Genomic DNA, 24,849 nt, shown 5'->3' with positions numbered 1-24,849 from the left:
GCTATAATAGCCTGCCACATGGGCTGACCTAGGGGCAGCCAGGTGGCCGACCCTAGGGTTAGTCAACCGACCAGGCTGGTCTGTTGACCCGACCTTCCAGTTGGCTAAATCTGACCAGGGTCAAGGCCCTCTATAGCTTGGCCACCCAGCCCTAGAGGATGGGCCAAATAGTGCCCCCCAATAGCCTTGAAAAGGCCTCCCAAATATAGCCTATCTCACCTGAATAAGGGCGGGCGCACCCACAAAAAAGCGCTCACTCAGAAGATGCAACCATGGACCTTCCAGCACCAGATTCGTCTTGGTGATGTCACCAAATAACTTGGACCCTCGAACCAAAATACCACCTCGAATAGAGAAGGAACCTTCCTCAATGTGATTTTCTAAGCTAGTCGCATTGAAGTCCAAGTCGGGTATAATGATTTGTGGTACCCACCATGACTTGTATCCTCTAGTGAACTCATCACGAATGGAACTCCGGACTTCAAACATCGGCACACACCAGGTTTGTAGTCTCTGTGCCATCAAGCAGTGAACCTCAAACTCATCTGGTCCATAGCTCCACACTATCACCTTGCTTGCCAGGATTTCGACGGATTAGGGCCAGAAGCAGCCCACACACCCTCCCACTAGCCCTCGTTGGCTATGTCCCGTGGGTGGAACCGAAACTAGTGCTAGAACGCTGGGGTAGTGATGGCCATAACTACCTTGGAATCTCTAGATTGAGAAGAGGAATCCAACTCTGAGTCCCGGTCATTTCTTCTTGGACTTGCAATCTCTAGCCAGATGCCCTCGTTTATTGCATTTGTAACACTTGCTTTGTTTCTTCTTGTGCACCTTTGCAAGGGCTTCACCTCCAGAAGTAGCACCTGGAGTGGCACCATAAGTAATCCTAAGGAGATAAAAGAACAGACTCCTCTGGGACAAGGGAACTCAGATCATCAAAGTCTAATTGACGTGTTGTGACTTGGCTTCTGAATGCATAGGCAACTATGTCATAATGTGGAGGGAGCTTTGTAAGGATGAGTGACGCCAATTGACTCGAAGTCAAAGCAGCAGCCATAGGCAATAATTGATCATGGAGAATCTTGACTTGCATCAGAAATGGTTGCATAGAACTTCCTTTAGGGAATTTGAGACCGTACATCTGTCCATGCAAGGTGATAGCCCACATTGCGGACTCCCGGGCATAGAGGTCCTCGAGTAGACCAAACCTCGGATGCACTCTCCAGTCTTTGAAGTGTCGGAGAAACTTCCTTGGTGATGGTCTTGGCCAAAGCTGAATGGGCCTTCGAATCCCGATCCTCGAAATCCTTGAGCTCCTCTTGGAACTCATCCTCCCGGTCAGCATCTAGATGATTGAGCTCTTTGGACGCTCAAGCCGCCATTCATAACCCTAGACAAGCTGCCACAATCCCTTATAGACAAACCAAATTTTCATGTTGAGCCTCAAGCGAGCATAATTGGTGCCGTCGAGCTTGTCCTCCTTGCTCATACACGGGGGTCCCATGGAGCTATTCTAGACTTGGTACTTCTATTATTGATCTTGGCAACAAAACAACATCTCTCTTGGATCTATTTGATCTTGTCAAGACACGGGCGATGGTTTCATCCATGCGCAATGCAGGTAAGGATGGGTGACAATCCCCGTGCCGCCCCCTCATCTTGATCCTACCATGGCCCTCTACAGTGGAGCTGCTGGCTGTCCTTGGAGTGGGCAGACTGCCCAAAAACACGCCTATATATTGTGCGCAAACAGCCCCGCTTCTGTGTGGAACCAGAACAAACAGCCCCTATGAGCTGCCTCTATGGGTGGCAGCAGATCGCCTAACAAGCAGGCCTGCAATCACAAAATAGTGCCCCAGATCCCTCAAGATCTCTGCTGAAAAGCCCTCAAGCAGTGCGCTGAAACTCTGCCCTGCCCTCCCTTGGTCCCTAGCTGACCTAGAAATCTGATACCATGTCTGAGCGGAGTGCAGTGCTGAAGCATGCGAGTGAGAGAGAGAGAATTTGCACAAAAAGAGGCAATGGGAACTCCAGCAGAGGAGTAGAATGCTTCACAAGAGATGCTGAACAAAGGGGAGGGCAAGGCTATAAATAGCCTGCCACATGGGCAGTCCCAGGGACAGGCCGTAGGGTCGGTCAACTGACTTGGCTGGTAGGTAGACCCAACCTCCCAGGCGGCCAAACTTGACCAGGGTCAGGGCCCTATATAGCCTGGCCACCAAGCCCTAGAGGCTGGGCCAAACAAGATGATCACTTTAGCAAATCAATAACAATCTCATATCATACTTAAAATCATTCTCATACTAGCATAGAGGAAGCACGGGAGGGACCTTCAGATCCCAGTTAGAGGACGATCATGGACTTTTTCATATACCTTAACCACTCCACAAGCTCATCTCTCAGAACCAAACACGGTTGCTAGAGTCAGTTCGCACCTTGGAAAACAAGCTTGGAATGGGCTGGCAACTTAAATTGCAGCAAGAAGGATGAATCGCAGCACTTTGGAGCAAATCGCAGATGAGGGTAGACCTTGCCTGGAGGCTGGAAACTTCTGGACAGCACGCTAGAAACTCAACGATGAAGCTGTAGTTGAATCGCAATAGGGAGAAAGAAAGAAAGAAAGATATATTAACGGCCTTAGGAGACCTCACGGGTCTATGGGACAAAGCACACACCAAAAAAAGATGACTTACAACATCTGGATATACTAGAGGGTTGAGGAGTGACAGCTCGAGGTTATTATAGCACACATCCAGATTCTAGTACTATGATAAGAATGGCCTTCATTACATCAGTTTAAGAAAGAGTGTCTTTGGGTTTGGATTTGAAGTCTCTAATAAGTGCTTTCCCATCTCTGTAAACAGCCCATTTACCCTTGCGAGCTTCCTTTACTTTAGTTAATTCTGTGGCTTGCATCTTGAGCTGAGTCGGGGTGAGCTCCTCTGTTATCCATATGTTGGTGCCTCTTAGCGTGTTGGTTTGCTTGAGAATTTTACTTCTTGCTAGCTTGTCCTTCAGAACTAATTGGGTTGGTGTCCCTTGTTGGAGGACACCAACCATATCTGTTGAGTCCCATTCAATCTGGAGGATTGCTTCTGTGACATGTTCCAGCTTTTTTGCCATGCTCCCATCATGCCAGCCCATGGGTAATCCTCCTATATGTAGAATCCGGCTGTTATTGGCTCTTTTCTCATGTTCTTGTACTTCTTCATAAACATCCCATGTGTTGATTTTGTTGTCCATTTTTGCTGTAATTTCCTGTTTTACTGATTTGACCTGAGTGGTAATTAAGTCCTGCATTTTGGTTACCAGCTTTGGTTCAAGCGCTGCTTCACTTTGTACGTGTAATACTTCTTGTATGATTTCCTATGTTCCTTTGTTTTCCATATTGAAAACTTTCATCTCTAGAGAGGGGAGTTGAGCCTTAGCCTCTCTGAGTTCTTGTTGTAGATAATAGACTTGTTCTTGTAGGTTTTCTTCGTTGCCTTTGATTGTTCAGATCATAAGGAGAGGGAGTCAGGGCAGAGCCAGTGATGGCAGCAAAGGAGAGTTTCCTTGTTGCAGGGGACGAGGTCGGGGTCGAGGTCTTCTCCATGGTGGCTCGGTTGTAGAATGTCTCCCCCCTGCAATACTCTAACCCCTAAAGCTAGGCTGGGGGAATCAGCCCAGCTCAAGGTCTGAGAGGTGCAGACTGACCCCCCTTCCCCTCGAGCTACTTTGACGGTTGCTATTCGGGTACCCGGGTGACTAGGGTTTGTCGGAGAGTTGCTTCTATTGGCGACGATTAGGGCTACGGTGATGCTGTGGAACGGGGCTTCCTTGCTGAATGGTGGCGGCGCTCTGTTTGTTTGCGGCGGCTAGGACTAGGGCTATGACAAATGGGGGGCGGGCGAAACGACGACGACAACAACGACAGACGAGAGGTTGCAACGACGACGGATGGGGGGTGTGTGTGTGTGAGAGAGAGAGAGAGAGAGAGAGAGAGTCTATTAAAGTCCATAGGAGACCAAGAAGTCTAGCCAAGTAGTACACCAGCTTAGGGAGGGTAGCTCCTAGGGAGTGCATAAAGCAGCTCCAATTATATATATAGAGAGAGAGAGAGAGAGAGAGAGAGAGAGAGAGAGAGCACTAGGGCCCAGAAATAAGGTCTGCACTGCCGGAAGGTCTTCATTGCAATAGAGATGTCTTTGTACAAAGCTGCTCACGTGGGAGCAGAGTCTGGGTACAATTCTCTATACAACTGGGAACCTAAAGGCTCTTATCTTATAGAGTAGGCTAGCCAACTAGAAAGCATGTGCTTGTTTTCTAAAAGCTGGGTCTGCTTTTCTTGCCTAGAATAGTCGCTTTTCTCTAAAAAGTTGAGCTTTCTCTTGAATCTTGGGATTTCTCTAAAAGCAAGCGCTTTTCTCCATAGAGTGGGGCGCCTTTAATGCTTCTAGCTCAAGTGGGCCCTTCATTAATTGGGGCACCATTTGTCTTGTGCTTTTTCCCTTAAAAAGTGGGGGAATTCAGCTCTTTCCAAAGTCCTGCATGTTACACAAACGGTACCCAACACTTTAACCCATTAGAGGCTAGCCAAATGCATGATGCATTGTTGGCTACCACATTGCAGCCTAAGGAAGTGTCGGGTGCGGGGTCCCAATCCCCGCCCCATAGCCATGCATGCCTCTCTCACATCCACCAAAAGGGCCGGCTATGATATGAGAGAGGGATAACTTCTTCATTATATACCAAGTACCATAGTTGAATCCCATGCTTATGGGATAGTCTTGTACACGTGTCCATTGCGCATCAAGGGCCTTCTTGTCCCCCTTTTAATTTTTCATACTACCAAGGTACCATGAGGGGGTTAGGACCACACCAAGGCCCTTTATAGGCCAATATTGCTAACATGCATTCTAGTTCTTGGACTAATAAAACTTTTTCTAGTTAATCAAAGTCAACTTTAAATATTTCAATTTATTTCTTGGGAGAAGTTATAAACTTGTGACATCCCCTCGGCTTTTAAATAGTTGACCTCAATTGAAAGCTTCTTGGTATAACTGTAGAACTAGGCGGTACTCAGAGAACCTCATCTTGGGGGTACTCAGAGAAGAACTCCTCATCCACCCACTTGGCATCAAGTGCCTTGCAAAATGTCATCCTTTATCCTAAGAATTTGTGGCAAATCGCCTTTCCATAGATCACTTCAAAAGGGGCTTTTCCTATTGGAACTGTGAGTGTTGTTGTTATATGCAAACTCTAGTAAAGGAAGACGCATTTTCCCACTCAGCTTTTTGCACAGGCACATAGCACTTTAAAAGATTTGGCATCTTGGAATTCGCAAGCTCACTTTGACCATCTATGTGGGGGTGAAAAGAAGAAGAAAAATCTAACTTCGTCCCCAAGTTATCAAATAAAGCTCTCCAAAACAAGCTGGTTATCCGGGGGTCTCGATCACTTACTATTGACTTGGGTAGACCACGGTGCTTCAAAATCTGTGCCATAATTTACTTTGCCATGTGGTCTGCCTTAATGTTCTGCTTGATAGGAATGAAGTGAGCTTGCTTGCTAAACTTGTCAGTTATAGTCCAAATCCCGTCATTTCCATTCTGGGACCTAAGTAGATTAAAGATGAAATCCATGGCGATGCTTTTCCATGGAGCTTGAGGCATTGGAAGTGGCATTAACAACCTTGGGGTCTTGTGTCTGTCCTACTTTACTTTTTGGCAAGTAAGACTTTCCGTCACGAACTTACGGATGTCCTTTTGCATACTTGGCGAAAAGAAGTACCTTTCAATAGCTTGGGTTGTGGTGGAGCTACCTTGATGACCTGCATAGGGTGGTGCATGAGATTCCTCCATTGCTTTCATCCGCATGTTATGGGTCACACATAGATGAGTATCCTTCATGAGATACCCATCCTTGATACAAGCTAGAGGATTGGCCTTGCTGAATATTCTCCATGATTTTTCCAAAGTTTGGGTCTTGCAAATAGTGCTCTTTCATCTCTTCAAGGTTACTATAATGGGCTATGGTGACATTAGTTTTTTACAGAAAAGAGCTATGGTGACATTATTCGCTTGAGGCCTCCTAGAAAGAGCATCGGCCACTCTATTGTGTCCTTCTAGGGTATGAAGAATCCGAAAATGGAATATGGACAGAAAGTTTGCCAATTTCATATGCTTCTCTGAAAGCGTTTGGGTCAGGAAATACCTGAGACTTTAATGAATAATCTTGACTGTAAAATTAGCCCCTAAAAAATTGTGTTTCTAGATAGTAAGAGCATGAATTACATCTAACATCTCTTTCTCATATATCCTCATATCTACCTCGCCATCACGTAATGACCATCGTAGTCCACATCAAAGGGCTGATATAATTCGGGAACAATAAGAATAGGCTCCGTGGTTAGCTTCTCTTGAGAGTGTTGAAAGCTGTCTTTTGTTGCTCTCTCTATCTAAAGGTCGCAAACTTTTTTGTCAGGTCATGTAACTGGGCTGCAATATCAGCAAATTGTGTTATAAACCTTCTATAGTAGGAGCAAAGTCCTAAAAAATTGTGTACTTAACTTAATGCACCGTTTTAGGCTCGGGCCATTCTTGGATGGCTTTGATCTTTGCGGGATGTATCCTTATTCCATCTTTGGAGATGATGTGTCCAAGGTAATGGATTTCATCTAGAAAGAATTTGCTTTTCTTCCCATTGATAAAAGGCTTGTTGTCTCTGAGTTCTTGAAACACAGTGGCTACATGTCTTTTGTGCTCCTCTTCTGACTTTGAAAAGCCAAGAATGTCGTCAAAGAGAATACACGTAAAGTGTCTATGAGGTCGAAAAATGTGGTCCATCATCCTATTGAAGGTAGATGGACCATTAGTCAATCCAAATAATCAAGAACTCGAATAACCCAAAAGTTGTTCGAAAAGCCGTCTTATGAATGTCCTAAGGATGAATCCTGATTTTGTGGGAATCACTCTTGACTCTTCCTCCGTACCCCTCCGTACAGCTCGCCGTAACTCTTCCCGTACCCCTCCGTATAGCTTGTCGTACCCCTCCGTACAGCTTTTCTTACTCTTCCAGTAACAGTTTAGTTTGTAACCCTTCTCTAAATTGTCCTGAACAGCTCCCGTATAGCAGGAACGCATCATATCTAGCTCTCCGTACCTCTCCCATAGAGCTCCTGCTGCTCGTGTTAGATCTAGCTTACAGCAGTTCCTTTCTCGATCCCCTAACCCTGAGCTGGGTTTGAACTCCCAGCCCAGCCCGGGGGTTAGCTTCAGCCAAGATTTGCTACAGGACATGGCGAAGATGGACCGGCCTATGCTCTCATCTAGATCCCCCCCTCTACCTCTACCCCAAAAACCGACTATTCCCACTAGCAGTAGGAGACCCCACTACTCTTTAGTTGCCAGGACACCCTCTCTGTATGCACAGACATATTACCGAGGTGGTTTTGACTGACCCATTCTCGGGCAACAAGAACATATTTATTTCTTACAGCAAGAAGTGAGGGAGTTGAAGATATTACTGGAAGAGGTGAAAGCTAGAATTCGGGTCCTTGAGGAGCTTGGACAACAATCAGATATAGACGAAGCTCTAAAGGCTTGTAAGGCTTCTCCCCCTTGTTGGTCTCCACCCCATAGTCAAGGATATAGTGCATACCGAAGTTTAAACAATTAAGAAGGAAGTGAGTGTGGAAGTGGGTACAAAAGCAAGAAAGATTGATATTCAAGGAGAGATTAAAGAACATGAAGCTAGACGGGACAACACGCTGAAGATTAGAATAGGGGGACTCCTAGAAGACTGGTACAAAGAGGACACATTTAGTGAAACATTTGCAAAGGTCAAAGCGGCCTTGTCCAAGATTGAATGGACAGATAGTGATGAGGAGGAAGATGACAACTCCAGACCACCCTCTATTCGAATGGCCATCCTTACATTAAAATCAAAAGATTTGCAGATCAAGCTCCTCCGACAATCTTATAAGTTGAAGGGTATCAAAGTATCGATAGCCGAGGAGATTACACAAGCTCAACTCAAGAATAAGGCAACGGAATTAGCAAAGGTCAAGGCTGCCAGGAAAGATGGGAAATGGGTAGTATAATGTGAAGGAGTAGCACTTATTAAAGAGTTGAAATCAAAACCAAAAGACTCTTAGTCTTAAACTGATGTATGGCCAGCTATATATGTGTATGTTTTATCTAGGTTATCAAGTAGGTACTTTAAATAAAATGGAGCTGCCTTTGCACTCCGTGGGAGCTTCCCTGTGCACCTAAGCTGATGTACTAGATGGTTTTTATGTTGTCCCATAGACCTCTTGGTCTCCCTGTGGACTTTAATAGACTTTCTTTCTTTCTTTCTTCAAGTCTACCTGGCTGAAAATACTGCCTCTCTTTATTCGGACCTAACACATCATCGTGCGTGGGATCGGGAACCTATTTTTGACAGTCATCTTATTAAGGGCTCTATAGTCCACACACATCTGATAAGACCTCTCCTTCTTTTGAACCAATAAGACAAGTGAGCAAAAAGAGAAGAACTAGGTCAAATGAGCCCTTTGGACAGTAAGCCGTGTACTTGTGCCATGATCTCCTCGGTTTGGGCTGCACTTACCTAATATGGTGGACGATTTGGGGCTCACTTCTTGGAGAGCTCGATAACATGATCCTATGGTAGCTCAGGTGGTAGCTCTCCTGGCAATGAATCTGAAAAACAATCTTTAAAAGCATCTAAGAACTGACATTTTTCTTGATATGGAGGATCCACTTCATGTTCTTTTTCCTTGACATAAATTTGTAAGCTAAAATTGAGGACTTTATTGGTTTCCTAGCTAAAACTCTTGATATAAACTTGTCTCTCCTTTCCCTTTAGTCACAATGCAATGTTTTTTGCCTCTATGATTGAAAACAAGTGTCTTTTCAGGCATCATGAGATGCACATTGTTCCAAAGGTGAAACCATAAGTCCTCATCATCTACAAAGTTTTGAGTATGGGAATGGGATCCAGAGCTTTCCAATGAGTGGTGTCACACAAGGTATTGACTCTCCTTGAAAAATCAGTCGGGCGTGAAGGGATGGCCCTAGTTCTTCAGTCTTTATCCCTAATTGCATGGCTAGGTCTTGGGAAATTTTATTCCATGACAGACAAAGCTCTTTGGCCTTTGGATCGGTCACTCTCCCTAGTACGTTGGGGACTCCTCCCACCAGAGGCTTTGGCGGTTTTTGGCCTTTTCAAGTTCTTTGAATTCTTGGGTCTTTCGGGAGAGTCGGCTGCTAAGTGTCCTTTGGTCCCACATCCTAAACACTATCTTGCTTTTGAAAGGTCTAAATCTGCTCTGGAGTGAATTTAGACTTTCCTTTATAGGGCTTTGGTTCACCCCCATGGCTTCTGAGGTTGATACTCCTTTTCAAATCTTGGTGGCATAGAAGACTTCTTTCCAGGTTGTCGTGATACCGTATTCTTCTTTTTTGACCTTGTTTCGTTGATTTCTCGAAGGAAAGAAGATCTTTGATGTACAAAAGAACTCCAAGGGTAGATGAATGCATAACATTATGAAGCCACAATGTTCACATAAGCTCATACCTTAGGTGGTAGACTTGCCTTGTACTTTTGAAAAAGGGCCAGGCAATTGTGTGGGAGGGGATAGTGAGTAGAGCAAGGGAGGAAGAGGGAGGGAGAGAATTGAGGAGGGGAACATGGTAGGGAAGGAGGGGAGCAGGGGAAAACCAAGGGTGGCAATTATGTGAAAGGGGGGGGACCACCTCATAGATGATTGAAAAGGGGGGTTGACTGTGTGAGTGGGGGGGCAAGAACAGTAGAGGGTGGGAAGGGAAGGAGGGGGGACGAGGGAAAACGGAGGGTGGGAAGATGAGATGTGAAGGGGGGAGTCATCTCACATGAAGGGGAGTAGGCGGGTGAGGGGAAACCGAGGGGGAGAAGGGGCATTGGCGGTCTCAGAACATGGCGGATGAGAGGAAAGGGTGGAAACTCCGTGTGTGTGAAGAATAAGAAACTTGCATTTAGGTGTCCTGTGTTGTAGACTTCGATAGGATCTTTTTAATCCATGTGAAGACTATCCCATTTCATTTGTACTTCGTCCACGAACTGTTTTGGGAGGAATTGGCAATAGAACACTTTCTTGAAATCTTCCCGAGTTTTGGGAGCTTTGCCGGCAACCAATTGCGCACTCCACCATGCACTGGCCATGTCAGTGAGCTCCAGATTCACCATGCGAAGCTTACAAGATTTTTCGTAGTTGTCAGCACCAAAGTCCACATCGAATTGGCGTATAAACTTCACTGCTTTTCTGAATGTCCATAGTTCCATCATAAATGACAAAATGGACTGACTTACCTCCTCCTTAGAACTTCTTTGCCTTGGTGCTGAAGGCTTTTCTGAATGCTTCTGATGTGAAAAGGTAGCGGAACTTGTGCTGGAATTGGTAGTAGATGTCTTTCTTCTGCGCTTCTTACTTTGAGAAGTTGAAGATCTCCGTCGCTTCCCTTTTGGATGCGGACTCCTTCCTCTTTCCCTAGAACTAGGGCAATATCGGAAGTTATGGGACTAGGGGAACGGCGTGGACGGACTTGCTTGTGAATGGCTGTCACCTGCTTAGACACGTGTGGGCCTTCGAAAAGATGCTGAAATTGAGGGATTTTCTTAAAAATTCAAACTATTGGATTTTGTTCTTTACAAATGCTTCATCAAGATCATCGTTAGGTTCTACAGGCCCCCTCTGATTGGGCCATTGGGAAGCTGAACTGTCATGTTCTGAAACCATGATGTGGGAGATGAAACATTGGACCCAAACTGAATTAAGTTTGGCTGAGCCTAAAACAACCGATTGCAAAAGCCCAATCCTTTCAAGGTTGCGGGTGAACACGGGAGCTGGCCTGATGCACGATGGAGTAAGGGTGGGAGTGGCTTTTGGTTGTATGATTCAATCACTAGTCCGGGGTTTGGTCTAAGCCAAATAGAAAATATACTGTGTGATAGCCTGCACCAGAAAGAAAGAAAGAAAGAAAGTCTATTAACGTCCACGGAAGACCAACAGGTCTATGGGACAGCCAAAAAACCTCTCTAGTACATCTGCTTAGGGAGGGCACATGGCATCTCCCAAAGAGTGCAAAGAGCAGATGTCCAGGTATGGCAGAGAGAATCATGTGCGTGTAGGTCTTTGGAAAACAACAATCACGTGGGTGTAGATGTAGTTTTAGTACCTTCTCTATTTCATATCTTTTGAGGTATGAATGGTATTGGGATGAGCTCTCTCTCATGATGTAGATAACTGATGTTTAATGCTTGTGGGACCCTAGCGTGCAATTCTTATTGTTTCTCGGCAATGAACTTGCATTGAAGGCATTTGTTTGCATCACTTGCACAACTTTTATTCTGATGTACTTTCTTTTCAAGTTTTTTCAAGAATACCCCCCCCCCCAACAAAAAAAAAAAAAAAAAAAAAAACACCCTGAAATGAAAGGAAAAGAAAAAGGAAAATTTTGAAAATAATTACCAATCTGCCAATATGTCCATTCCTTGTTCACTCTGTTGTGGCACAAACTCAGAATTGATACATATTGAGCAGTTTGGAATCTATGCGATCTATGTTGTAATTTGTTTAATTTTTTTCTTTGTAAAATTTTGTACTTTATATATATATGTGTGTGTGTGTGTGTATCTATCTATCTTGAGTTAAATTTTCTTATGCATCTAGCCTGACCACTTTTTAAACACCCTTCTCACAGACATTAATATTTTATCGTGGCAACTCCATTGGAGAGGATCATCCAACTCCTGCGATAGCTTCAGTCAATTTGTCAGTTATATGCTCTCTTCCCTCCTCAATAACTCTCTTGGTTGATGAGAATGGTAGGTAAATATACCGATCAAGGGTAATTGAGTTTTATACTTATGTGTATTCTTTTAGTTTTCCTCTGGTTTTTTGGGGGATTTCCTCTGCACATCTCAATAAACTGATTTGATTCTTTTTCACCTTTCTATGATGTCCTTTTCGATGTATCAGGAAATCCTGTGTCACGTATAAAAGCTTCTGCCCAAGCAGAACATGATCAGAACCGTGTGCACAAGACTCCTATCACTGTGGTGAATGGTCGCACAGTACGGGTTGCTGCTGTCGCTCTGGATGACACCGGAAGCCCCTTTGCAAACGCATCTTCTTTGCCTTTGAATTGGATTCTGATGGATTGTATTGGTTTAGCATATTGGGAAAGATATGATATAGATCAAGTTTATATTGAAGATGCTCAGTGGGAGCAGAAGCTAGTGCTTAGAGACACTACTGGTCAGGTAATTTGTATGAATGCAGGTACAAAATATATACACTTTTATTTGTTGCTGCATACAGTGTAAGCTGCTAGGGCTAGTTGTAACAATCAGAATTGCACTGCTGCCTGCAAAGAATGAAAGAGTAACTCATTTTGTGGTATCTTACTAAACCCATTGTGATGACAAAGAATGCTCATTTTTCAAATGTTGGGATGGAGACCTAGAAAAATTAAAAAATCTCAATGAAAACATAAATTATAATGAATAGAACTTGGTGTCCTTTCAGAAAAGTCTGTTGGAGGGCTAAGCCCATTCCCTGAATTATATAGGTGACAGCATCATAAATGGGTACTAGGCTTTTATAAAGGTATATGTGCGTATCTGTCAGTTAAGATGAACTTTGATATTGTCTGAAATCTTCACTTTTCAACGTATGGCCTTTCGTTAGGTATAAGATGACCTATCTTGGAGGTGATATCCTGAAGCACTGGCAAGAGAAGTAATTTTGGAGTCTAATTGGATTGAATGCAACACCAAGCTAAATGATTGGTCCACCGACATTTGCCTATGATGTCTCATTGTCAAGCATCTATTCATTTGGGAGAGACTAAAATGAAATCATTTAGACTTGACAAGTAGTTGTAGCTTGAATGAAGAGATTTTGGACTACTTTTTGATTAGCCTTCTCCTTTAGTGCTAGCCTTCATCATGGCTGAGTTTGCCCTTCACCTCCGGAGTGCCGACAGAAATTCAGTACGAAGACTTTGTATAAATGGATGCTCAAGTATGTGTGGGTGTGTGGATTTGTATGTGTGAGAGCATGTTTTTATACTATGGTCTACCTCCACTGTTGGACGCTGATGATGTCAGTGGGGATGTCATAGTAGCTAGTCCCTACTATGTGTGATGGAGTTTATGGTTTTCAACCTTGTGAGTGACTATCATGAGATTGAAACTGCACTATGTTGTGCTTTTAGAGGCTGAGTTTGGGAATGTTCTTGGATTCATCTAGGTATATTGACAAAGTAATAGGGGGTGGTGAGGAGATTTCAGCTTTGTTTTTTTTTTGTCATAGATTTGGACCTGTGAGAGTAGTGCTTTTGGAGATGAATGAGACTTTAAGTGGGCGTGTTTTGGGCATCCAACTGTATCTCGCAATATCACTGATTAGAAATGGCAGTATACAAGACCTTGACTTGTGCCCTCCCTCTTGAGGACCTTGTAGCCCATCCCTCTTGAGGACCTTGTAGCCTATTCCTCTTGAGGACCCTATAGCCCAACACAACACGGAAACTTCCTGGAGAAAAGACTTTTCTATGTAGAGCATGAGATTCACGCATTTATAATTTCTACAGAAATGTGTGTGGTGAGAGAGGTTTTTTTTTTTTTTTTGAGAGAGAGAGAAGAAGAAGAAGAAGAAGAATATATTATCGTCCTCTGAAGACCAAAACCGGCCTATGGGACCTGGGCAATACAATATCACAAGTACATGAAAGCTCCTCCCGAAGATGGGAGGGTGGAAAGAGAAACCACCTTCTAGGATTCAGGTGGATTCCTATGCTTGAAGAGCTTATACACAAATGTTCCTAAAGCTGAAGGTGACCCTTTATGCAGCAAATCAGCCAGTTTGTTATGTCCCTCAAGGAGGTGATTGAACTCTTCCCTAATGTGTGCATAGTGAGGGCATATCATTACCATGTGTTCTTCTGCCAATCTTCTAGACATATTGCTTCCTTGGCATGCCCTGTATGTTCACATCCTAGGGAGTGTGTGCAGCATCTTTTCTGGACTTGTCGTCCCACTCGTGATTTTCTTCCTAGGCTGAGAGCTGGTCTTCGTGCTCATTTTTCGGGGATGCCTGAAGTTTTGGTTATTTAGCATATATTCGTGTAGTTTTTCAGTTGGTGCTGATATTCGTGTAGTTTTTCAGTTGGTGCTGTTACTGGTTGTTATATCATGCTCATAACATTTGATTGTACGAGGGCTCTCAGTTGAACATTTATCATTTCTTCCGTTCCTCCTTGCATCGATCTCTCCCCTGTTTTTAGCATAGCTGCCTCATCTATGAATGTATATTTTTCCTACTGAATACTGCTTCTTACCAAAACAAAAAAAGAGTGTGCGAGTGTGTGAATTGTTAACCAATAAAAGCCTTTTGCAAAGTGGCTGTGTATCATGCACTGGCAGACCAAAATGCAAAGTCATATGGATTGGGAAGTGATCCGATAGGTGCAAAGGATAATCCAAGGGCATTTCACAAGTAAAATCATCAAACTGTGCAGCATGAAGCATGTACCATCGATCCAATCAAGCCCAATACTGACCGAATGCATTATGATGAAAAGTGAACCCAACCGTATCAGGCATAAGATGTTGCCATAAATCACAAGCATGGAGAGTGTTAGACATAAATGTCTAGGCATTGCATCATATGTGATCGATGAGTCATGTGGGTCATTATATGCTATCTGCAGCTGTAAATCATTATGTATGAGCATAGCAACTCTCGAAAAGGAAGCCTGACCAGCATAAAAGATGCGAAATTCTGCAAAGAATCAGGCAATGTTGGACCGGCATATTCCTGACAGGCATTACCTTAATCATCATTAGACAAATCACCAAGAGAGGCAAGATAATGATCCAAAGGTATAGCTGATATAAGTGGTAAACAACATGGATCAGCCCACACCAGCGCGGACCAAAGCCTGCCAACCCCAAATCCATGAAGTGCCTGAGTGTCCTTGGAAGAGGATGCATTCTTTGTCCAATTTCTATTGGCAATTGTTCATGGCTTAAAAACCTTTGTAGGAGATTGCCAATCTGATGATGAGGCTTTTTTTTCAACTAGCCTTTTATCCAGTGCCTTGGAATTTGAGTCCGGCATTTTAGTTTCTCCTTTATCAACCACTCGGGGACGGAGTTGCATTTTAGCTTTGGCATGGAAGAATCATTTGGGCGGGCAGTAGTAGGAAGAGGCTTATATAAAAACTGTGGACATTCGGATTGCATGTATCCGAATTTGCCACACTCAAAACAGGAAGCTGCAAATTCAACATGCGGGGGAGTGGGTCTGCCAGTGTCCCACACACAAAAATGATTTATATTGCCAGTAGAATGATGAGGTTGCCCAATGCTTCAGCCAAATAGGGCAAAGTAGGCCTGCAATACAAAGAGAGGTCAGGCACTTCAACCCATACGAGACAAGACTTTGGTAGTCCTTTGGAGGCATCCACACAAATAGACACGAACCAATTGATTGCCAAGAAAGAGGGGGGATTTTTGCAAAAGGTGTTGCTTATACTGGGCATCTGTGAAAAATAACCTCTTAAAAACCTCTTTCTGCCTTATAGCAGTCCTTAACAAAACATCCTTTAAGCAAGGATTTTAACTATTGTGCCACATCTGCTGCATCAGGCATATGGCCAAGAAAGAACAAAACCACTGCTTTTTGAGCCAAATCTCATAACTTGTGCATACAAAACTTGCCCAGGGATAGAAACTCGAAATTTAGGGACTAGATCATCACCCCAATCATGATTATCTATGAAAAAGCCTCCCGCAAAGAGTGAGTAAATGGCTGCAGCTTGGGATTGGTACACAATTCTACATGTCCGGCAACCAAGACCTACCGACAGTTGAGGTCATTCTTTGGCATTGAACTGATTCCATGGCGGCTTAACTGTGTTGGGGCAAGAAGGATGGAGCAGCAAACAAGGTAGAGAGTGATAGGGGTTATGTAGAAAGAGAATGAAAAGTGGATGCTCGGAGTATTGTTCTTCATAATGGTTCTCCCATTGTATCGCAAGAGGAAGCACATGCTTTGGAGCTACCGTTTACTGATCAAGTATTGAAACTAGCATTGTGCTCCAAATCCTCGAGTTGGGATGGCCTTCTGGTCAAGTTTTTTTGGGAGTTTTGGGATTAGGTTAGCTCTATTTTGCTACACATGATTAATCATCCTTGGATTTCTGGCTCTATGCCTTCATCATGGAAAAAGAGTCTGCTGTTGAGCTTCTTGTTTATTATATGATGCCCTCTCTTCTTCTTGGTCCCTAGGCTGCTCTGTGGGCCAAGGTTGTCCACTTAGCATCCTGCTTTTTGGTATTGCTACACATCCATTGTTGATGTATATTGATGCTTTAGTTTTGCAGGGATGCTTGCATGGTATTGACTTTCTTGGAGGTACACCATTTGTGAGCCAGGCTTATATAGATGATTTCTTTCTTTCTACGGAATTCGGGCGTAGATGTTCGATTTATGTAGGCGTTGAATCTCTTTGGTCTCGCAGTTGGGCTGAAATTCATGCATCCCTTATGGCGCAGTCAAGAGCAATATGAGAATGACGAGTTGGAGGAGGGGATGCAACAATTTCTACAGAATTGGACTTGGAGATGCAATGAAGAATGGAGAATGAACTTCTATTGTTCCGCAATCACAACCTCTCCTTTGGTCGACCTACGGCTAGGCTCCGAGAGACACAGTTGCAGCCTTTGTCTCGTGGTGGGAGAAATATGGCAACTGTACTCTTAAATTCATAATAAGTTATTGGTACCTATCTCTGCTTGAATGGCTTATGGCAGAAACACCTTCCTATATGTGTTCTCTCATAGGACTGCAGTTCAGGTCCTTGTGAGAGGAACTAGAGCACTTGGCCCTCTTTCACACAAAGAACATGAATAGATTGAGCCCAACTCAATTGGAGCGGTTGGTGTTTTGTCATTGCAACCTCCGTCTCCTTGAGTTCTCCGCCGGTTGCCCTGAACCTCGCCAATTGAATGTAGACAAGGTGGACGTGGAGAAGATGAAGGCCATACTTGATATTCCACAGGAGGAGTTGGACATGTACTCCATGTTCTATGAGGAGCTGTTAGCACCAGCACATCACACATGATCGCAGGCTCAACCATCTCGAGATGGTGCTGGTACTTCAGCTGCACTCGATCTTGATGTTCATGATTCGTCTTTAGACAGTGACACCGATGCCTCATGCTCATCGGTGATGATGAGTCGTCCATGGATGATGCAGATGATTAGTAGTGCTGTGCCTTGGTCCTTGACTATGATTGTACAGTGCTAGCCTATACTCCTAGTTAGGACACTTCAGATGCATCATGCATGATGCATCCTCGACTATGTTAATTCTTTTTTTATGGTACAGTACTGAGTATACTTTGGACCTTGGTGGTAGGTGGATGCTTTTTTTTATAGCATCCATGGGTGCTTTTATTTGACGTGACTCGTGAGTCATGATCATGGAATTTGTTAATCATGATAATTTATGGATGCTTTAAAGTTTCAAGTTTCAACTTGTGTACCTCAAACTTCTAAATTTCAGATTGTTGTAACTTCAAACTTGTTAGGAGTTAGAACTTAGAACTTAGTTCATGACACATGTTGATTGTTGAAGCATCATTCATGGATAATAGATGATACTAGATATATCAATCATCATAGGAATTTAGAATCATAGAAGCATGCATGATGCTTCAAGTATAGATAGTTGTATTATGTATAATTTGCACTCTATTGATAATTGTATTATGTATTTAAAAAAAAAATACATAAATTGTACCATATTGCCGTTTCTTCTGTTTCTGTTTCGGCGGGTGACTGGAAATTCCGTTTCCCCGGTTTTTCTTGTTTGCATGTCGGCTAGCAACTATGCCATTAGTGTTTTTAGTCTTGAGTTGTAGGTGTTCCGCTTTGGGACATCTATGAACAGTCTTCTTAATGAAATGGTTCTTTTGTTATAAAAGAATGTGTGTGTGTGTACAATGATAATTTCTTGGTATAGGCACTCCTAGGGGTGCTCCTTGCTTGCTATGCGATCCCCTTGGGGTACTCTAATCCTATGCGCGCCCTTTTTGGGATCCTATTTCTGTTGCGTGGCGTTCTTGGGCTCATTACTCTTGCTGCAACCTTGATATCCTGTAGTGCGACCTACTTGGGAGCTGCCTTGCTGTTGAAAACCTTCTACGGAACCCTCGTGGGACTGCTCCTTGCTTTTGCAATCCTCTTGGGGTGCACCTCTATTTCGCGAACCCCTTCTAGGGTGTTTCGTGCCTGAGCGAATCTTGCTTGTGTGCCCTTCTTGGACACCTTGATTCGTTGTGGCTCATCTGCCCTTCTTTCCATTGTACTATGCTCTCTTCCTGCACTCTTTCTCGCTGTTGCTTAGTGTTTTAAACTCTTGTGTCTATAGGGCTTTCACTTTGTTGTTTGCTTGGCTTCTTCTGTTGTCCACAATCCTTGTTTATTTCTGGCTTGTAGTTGGTGTGGTTGTGAGTGTTCACATAGGTATTTTTGAATGGTGGTGTGAGTAAATATGGCTGCAGTTCAATAGATAAGATTTGTAGCAAGGACAAATCTTCTCAGAATAAGAAGCAAAAGTTGGTTGGGGCTTGGATGGCCTGATTGATGTCTCAAATGAGGTACGGCTGGTTTCTGATGAGGGATTTGAGGATACCAGGAAGGATTCGAAAGAGCCTGTCTCTTTTGTGGGCATATCAGTAGAGGTGAATGGAAAGACACCGCTCGGGTGTATGCAAATAATGCTGTGATCATGTTCTTTTCAGGCCGCATGTTGTTGTGGTTGTTTTAAACTGGTTGACAAGGACATTGGGGTTTTTTTGTTCAAATAGTGTGCTATATCCTTGAAGGGTTCTTTGAGGTCATTTTGGCAGAAGAAAATTATAGGCATACGCTCTTGGAATACTGTCCTCTTTACTATGGTCAGCAGATTGTACATGCCTTGCCATGGTCTTCTACAAGAGATTATGTTTGGCTGATTAGACATTGATGCGCTCTCTGGGTTGAGGTTGTGGACTTTCCCTAGTGTTTAGAGACATTGTTGCCAAAAATTGCAGCTTCTGGGCAAAGTAGTGTGTCCACCCGGCAAAATGGGAATTCTTGTATGGGTTTATGTTAATAAATTCTAGCCTGAGACAGGTCGCTCTGCAAGAGCATAATTAGCATGCATGTATGCAGGCTGGATGGGGCACTTTGTTGGATATGATAATTTTATTGCGGGAGAACACTCTTTCTCTTGTGCTAATTCTTGTGAAACATGCACTTCACCTTGTTGTGGCTTTCAATAATCGAGAAGGTAAATGGATTGTCATGCAATGCCTTGTACAAGGGGAGATAATTGAGTTTGCCTCTTATATGCTTTGCAATCTTTGCATTATAGAACATGGATATGGTGGGTTAAGGTTATTTGTGGGATTTTAATAATGCTCCACAAGGGGATAATACATCTAGTCATAGGCCTATGCTGGTTTCTGAGCGTGAGCATTGGACTTAACTAGTACCTCAGCTGAGTCTTGCAGACCTGTGGAAATAAACATGGGCCTTGATGCCTGGTTACACATTTCAGCATAATGCACTGTCAAGCTATTGGGCACGCTTGGATCCTTGGTATACGGTTAATGTGCACCAATATGATGCATTTACTTGCCACTTGTGAGTGGACTATGCATATCCGTGCTCGGATCATTCTCCATTGTCTTGTCATGGGTTGCAAAATGACAGGTTGCTCGATCAAAGGCTTCTTATTGTACATAACAGTTTTTTGCAGCATGAGGCATACAAGGACATGGTCTGTAATGCGATTGCACCTCTTTGGGCACAGAGTCTGATAAATGTTGAATATGCACGGAATGCATTTATGTCCTCACTTGAATTACTCCACCCTGACAACCACAATTCCAATGCCGAAGAATCTCCTGTTGTGCCAATAGTACATCTTGTGACGCCAAAGCAACATGCCCAAACTATTTGGCACAGTGGTCCGCGCAGGCTTGGGCAAACTGTGCTCATGAGGTTGTCTAGTTACTTTAACTCAGCAAATGTTTTGACAATGTCTTTTATGGTGCAAGCAGCCGTTAACTAAAAAAGCTCTTTGCTTGGCCTTGGTTACATTTTTCAATATTCCAGTGATCCTTACATTTTTTAAAGATGCCTAGCGTGACATAGACGAGCACCCTTAATAGGAGATAAATCCCTCGAGTGGCTATTTCATATCAAAACATGACATATGTTTTTAGACTTGGCAACATCCTCCCAAAGATGGTGCATGTGCTTCCCACCGACAGGAGCATCCATCTATAGATGGGAGACCTGTACGCAAATCAAGATGAGTTTTATGTCACCCCAATATACTTTGACATGGCCTAGGGTGCGAGGGACCCAACGAAACAGTTAGCCATTACAGTAACCGGTTCACATAGACAACCATTCAGCTAGCTATGGATAATAGCAACAACCTCGGTAAGTTTCAGCATGGTCTCAAGTCTAATATCTAGAAGTATGTTCGGAGTTTCAAACTGGACACATATGACTGTGCGTTCACACTCGTGCAGAGCTCATGCACAAGAGCTATCTCGACACCAGTGTTGCTACTGGGTGTGCTTTGCCACCCAGGTGCATGGATGCAAGTAGATACTGCTAGTTGTTTGTGCTTCAGTGAACGGTGAAGTAGTTGTCAAATTGACTAACCGAGATGGTGAGGGTTAATGTGACTCTCTTGTCCTCGTAGTGTTGGTAGATCTTGCTGGTAGGCCATTACTGGTGCGATCGTGTGGGGTCTCATCCATAACATTGGGAGGTTGGAGTAAACAAATGAGCTCGTTTCTTGTGGTGAAGGGCCTCTTGTTGTTCCTAGTAGACTTATAGCTTCATAGGGCCCTCAAACATAATCTTCATCCTAATCTCTATAGTGGAGGCTGACATTGAGTTTGAGACCCCAGGTTCGAGTCCAGTGGATTGCTCTGACTGAGATGAATTGGAGAAAGAGGTAAAGAAATAGAGGGATAGAGGGGATGATCTGCTCAATAATGTTCTGCTCTGATATCAATGTGACGTATGTTTGACTACTGATGTTATCTTCGGACATACGTTGACCAGTCGTCTAAGGGGAAAAGCATTGTTGTGTCTAAATGCAGAAATGTAAAGACAAATACTGAACAGCCTGCGATGCGAAATTGGGTTACAATGTGCAACCCCTACCCCCTCTTCTTTCTCGGCCCCCTGGGCGCCTTCCACGCTTTTACTTCTGGCCCAATGTGAGTGGAAGATGGAAGCCACACTTTGATGGGTGCCTCCTACGTGAAGATCAAGGATGCGCAATAAGCTAACACAAAGTGTACACTCATCTATGCCAGCTGGAAAGGACTCTGAGAACCATCATATGGCTATGGAAGACACCTCCGGAATGGAGCTAGAGAGGGTCTTTGTGGTTGGGTACAGGCTGGACTGAGCTCTGTTGATGCTGTACTGACTGTTACACCTGCCCTTGAGCACTGACTGCTGCCCATGAGAAAGGTGCAGCCGCTGTAGATCTACTGTAGATCTCATATGCCAGCTGGAAAGGACTCTGAAAGCCATCATATGGCTATGGAAGACACCTCTGGAATGGAGCTAGAGAGGGTCTTTGTGGTTAGGTACAGGCTGGACTGAGCTCTGTTGATGCTGTACTGACTGTTGCGCCTGCCCTTGAGCACTGACTGCTGCCCATGAGAAAGGTGCAGCTGCTGTGGATCTACTGAACGTGCATGTGTTGGACCAGCTCCAGGTCTGCAGAAGGGCCCTACTCTACTCACCTAATCCCACAGCAGAGCCATGCCCGTAACAGACAGAGGCTTGCCACACCATCTGTAGGAGATGGGCATGACATAAAACCCTCGCCGTGTCCTGGTGCAGCTCTATGACTTCACTATGGGTCTCATACTATGTAATGGTACATAATCTAAGCAAGAATTTTATAAAAAAGGTTTTTTATGGCGATTAATCTGTTATTCGGAAAGTTTCTTTAGAGTTCACTGGTTTTGTTACGTTCATTTAATGTAGCAAAAGAGGATGGGAATCTCACAGAGAAAAGGAACTTGTTTTTCTGTGATTTCCCTGGTAACGGCCTCAAAAAAGTACGACTTGCAGTTTGGAGGTGTAAACCACAGAAAAAAGTGCCTATTGCAGTTTGGATACCAAGAGTTTTCTTACTTCTCGATCTGTGTGCTATGGTGCTGACCACTTACCTTGTTACACTTACAGCTCTTGTCTTGATAGTCATCCTTCTGGAAGATACAAATAAGGATACCGGATCGATCATATGATCCCTCGTGCATCGACGTGCTTGCTAACAGAATCACACTTTAAACATTTAAAAATGGTCCAACATGTGCAACTTCATACAATGGGGCATACAATGGGGAATTTCAAAGTGTAAATGCGTAGATTCCTGCCAAAACTTTTCAGTACAAGCAAACTTTAGGGTGAAATGTGGAGAGTAGATTGCATATGTAACAAAACCCAATGGTCTGTGTTTCATATAAAGTTTAAGGTGTGATATTTTCTCCTTGTTAGTTTTTCTGCTGGAAAACCCTATTTAGGTGATTGCATTTTTGTGAATGGGCTTTTTGTTTACTTTAGGTTTAATGCTTGTACTTGCATTTTGGCACTGTGTCTGTTCCTGTAGTTAATTCCCAATTGGCTGGTTTTGCAGTGTCTTCTGAGGGCCTCTGTAAGTCTGGTAATGGAGAACAAATGGTTCTCACCACCGTTGCAACTGGCTATTCAAGAAGTTCTGAAGCAAAGAGTGCATATCCTCACAGATGCTGTGCAGTTACAGGTTGCATCAACTGTGATTTCGTGCTATTTCTTAAATGGAAAAGGGACCTAAACTTTCCTTCTTCACTTTTCATTTGTATTGCTGTCTTTTGATAAATGCATTAGTCTCTAATTTATTATTTTGCAAACTTGAAATGTGATGCAGACTTATCTGTTGACCCTTATCTTACCTGTGCCGCTTTTCGTGTTTTGTTATAATTGTCTAGTCGTCTTTCTTGAGTGAGGTTTATGCTAATTTTGTATAGCTGTGATTTTGCAGCTAGTGACTTGTGTCAGAGTGGAACCAAAGTTTCTTCTCCTCTACCATCATTTTGATGCCAAGGTACTTATTCCTTACAATTTTCTTTTGAGCTTGAGTCACAAAGTTCGTTCTCTTTTTGGAAAGACAACATCCACCGCTTTTAAGGATAAATAAATTGTGCTGATGTTTATGACAAGGATGCTAAAGTAAAATAAAAAGCACTCTTCTCAACCAAGAAGGCAGGTCGTAGGGTCTTTTTTTGGATGGCGGGGAAGAGAGTAGTCTTTCTCAACCAAGAAGGTGGGTCGTGGGGGGCCGTGGGGTGGGGTGGGGTGGGTATTTTTTCTTTGGGCGAAGCGGAACATAAGAGTTTTCAAATTGATTACAAAAGATTCAAGCAGTGAATTGTTGCATGGACAGTGTAGTTCATGTTAGATAGATCTATGTCGACATTCCGGAGTTGAAAAGGGCACCAAAAAATTAATTGGAAAGGAACTTGCTCAAAAATTACTTTCTGTGTGTTTACAAGGGCATTATTTTGTTCCGGGAAAGGGCTTTAATAATTAAGCTATTACAATGGCAAAAATTGCCAAGGATTGTAAGGCTGGTTTGATGCCATATGGTTTAGTAAATTTTCCATTTATTTCTTTTATGAAATGTTCAGTCTGAAATTTAAGGTTAGAATACTGGTCAATTGCCTCAAAATAAAAGTTGGTGTCCAACCTGTAGAAATGATTATATCTACATAACTCCAATGAGCATGATTCCAAGCGTTCTATTTTTGAGTAGATGAATCCCAAGACTAGAAGATTTGCTAACGTAGCCTAACCTAACCATACCTAGCCTAAGCTAACCTAAGCTAATCTAGCCTAACCTACCCTATTTTTTCTTTGAAAAAAAAAAGCTACCCTGTTTGAAGCCAAGCCCCTTACGGTATTTATTTAATGCTTCTGAATGGAAATGCTTTACAACAAGGGTTCTTTTTTTTTTGCCGAAAAAACAGTGCTAATTATATTACTTCGAGAACAAGATACAAAAGGTCAGCTTATAGCTGACGGGCTGCGTACACAAATTGGACACAGCCCTAAAAGGTAGCAGAATAAATCATACTCTCACGGAGGGATAAGACGAGTGTGAATGAACAGCCATCGGGGTGGTGGGTAGTGCCACCGAAGGCCCTGCGTAGTCTGCTCGAAGAAGAGGCCCTGTGTGTCCCAAGCCCGGAGGAAGCGTCTCCGCTTCTCCTGACCGGCTTGGGAGTCTCCCTGAATCTGGTCCCACTGGCCTCTGAGGGTATGAATAATCTCACTCCAAATCTCCGCCATGATCTGGGCAGTCGATAAGGAGGTGCCACCGAGGATCTGCGCGCAGCGCGAGGTCCAGATGTGCCACCCTGTAATGCTGCTAATAATCTCCCAGACTGGCTGCCTCTCCCGAACTCCTGTATCAGCCTCTGCTAGGTGCTGCGGGATACCCTCGAGCGGCCCCCACGTCCCCTGTGTGATAAGGAAAGTGGGGTCCTGCTGGCATGCCTCGAATAAGTGATGAAGACCAGGTGCGGTGCTGCACCAACAGAACGCGCCCCAAGTGATCAATCCTAGCTCTGGTGCTGCGCGAGTAAGAATCCCGAACGTCCACCTCCACACTTCCTGGGCGCGAGTGCAGCTCCACAGGCAGTGTTTTGGTGACTCCTCATCTGCATGGCAAATCTGGCAGCA

At 43.7% G+C, this 24,849-nt stretch overlaps 1 protein-coding gene across 4 annotated transcripts in view; it reads left to right on the top strand.

Moving 5' to 3' along the window:
• The window catches only part of EMB3012 (embryo defective 3012), a 221,058-nt gene that overhangs the window by 52,545 nt on the left and 143,664 nt on the right, over nt 1-24,849 (top strand). For all 4 annotated transcript variants that reach the window (XM_087377933.1, XM_087377932.1, XM_087377929.1 and 1 more), the window contains exons 11-14: nt 11,727-11,850; nt 12,005-12,288; nt 22,766-22,891; nt 23,150-23,212. In XM_087377933.1, coding sequence (XP_087234059.1) covers nt 11,727-11,850; nt 12,005-12,288; nt 22,766-22,891; nt 23,150-23,212 — 597 coding nt within the window. The remainder of the gene's footprint in view (nt 1-11,726; nt 11,851-12,004; nt 12,289-22,765; nt 22,892-23,149; nt 23,213-24,849) is intronic.

Source organism: Dipteris shenzhenensis, chromosome 8 (assembly GCF_047967505.1).
Source record: "Dipteris shenzhenensis isolate YYH24624 ecotype China chromosome 8, Dip_SZ_1.0, whole genome shotgun sequence".
In the NCBI taxonomy this organism is placed as follows: domain Eukaryota; kingdom Viridiplantae; phylum Streptophyta; class Polypodiopsida; order Gleicheniales; family Dipteridaceae; genus Dipteris; species Dipteris shenzhenensis.
This window is presented reverse-complemented; position numbering and strand designations above follow the sequence as displayed.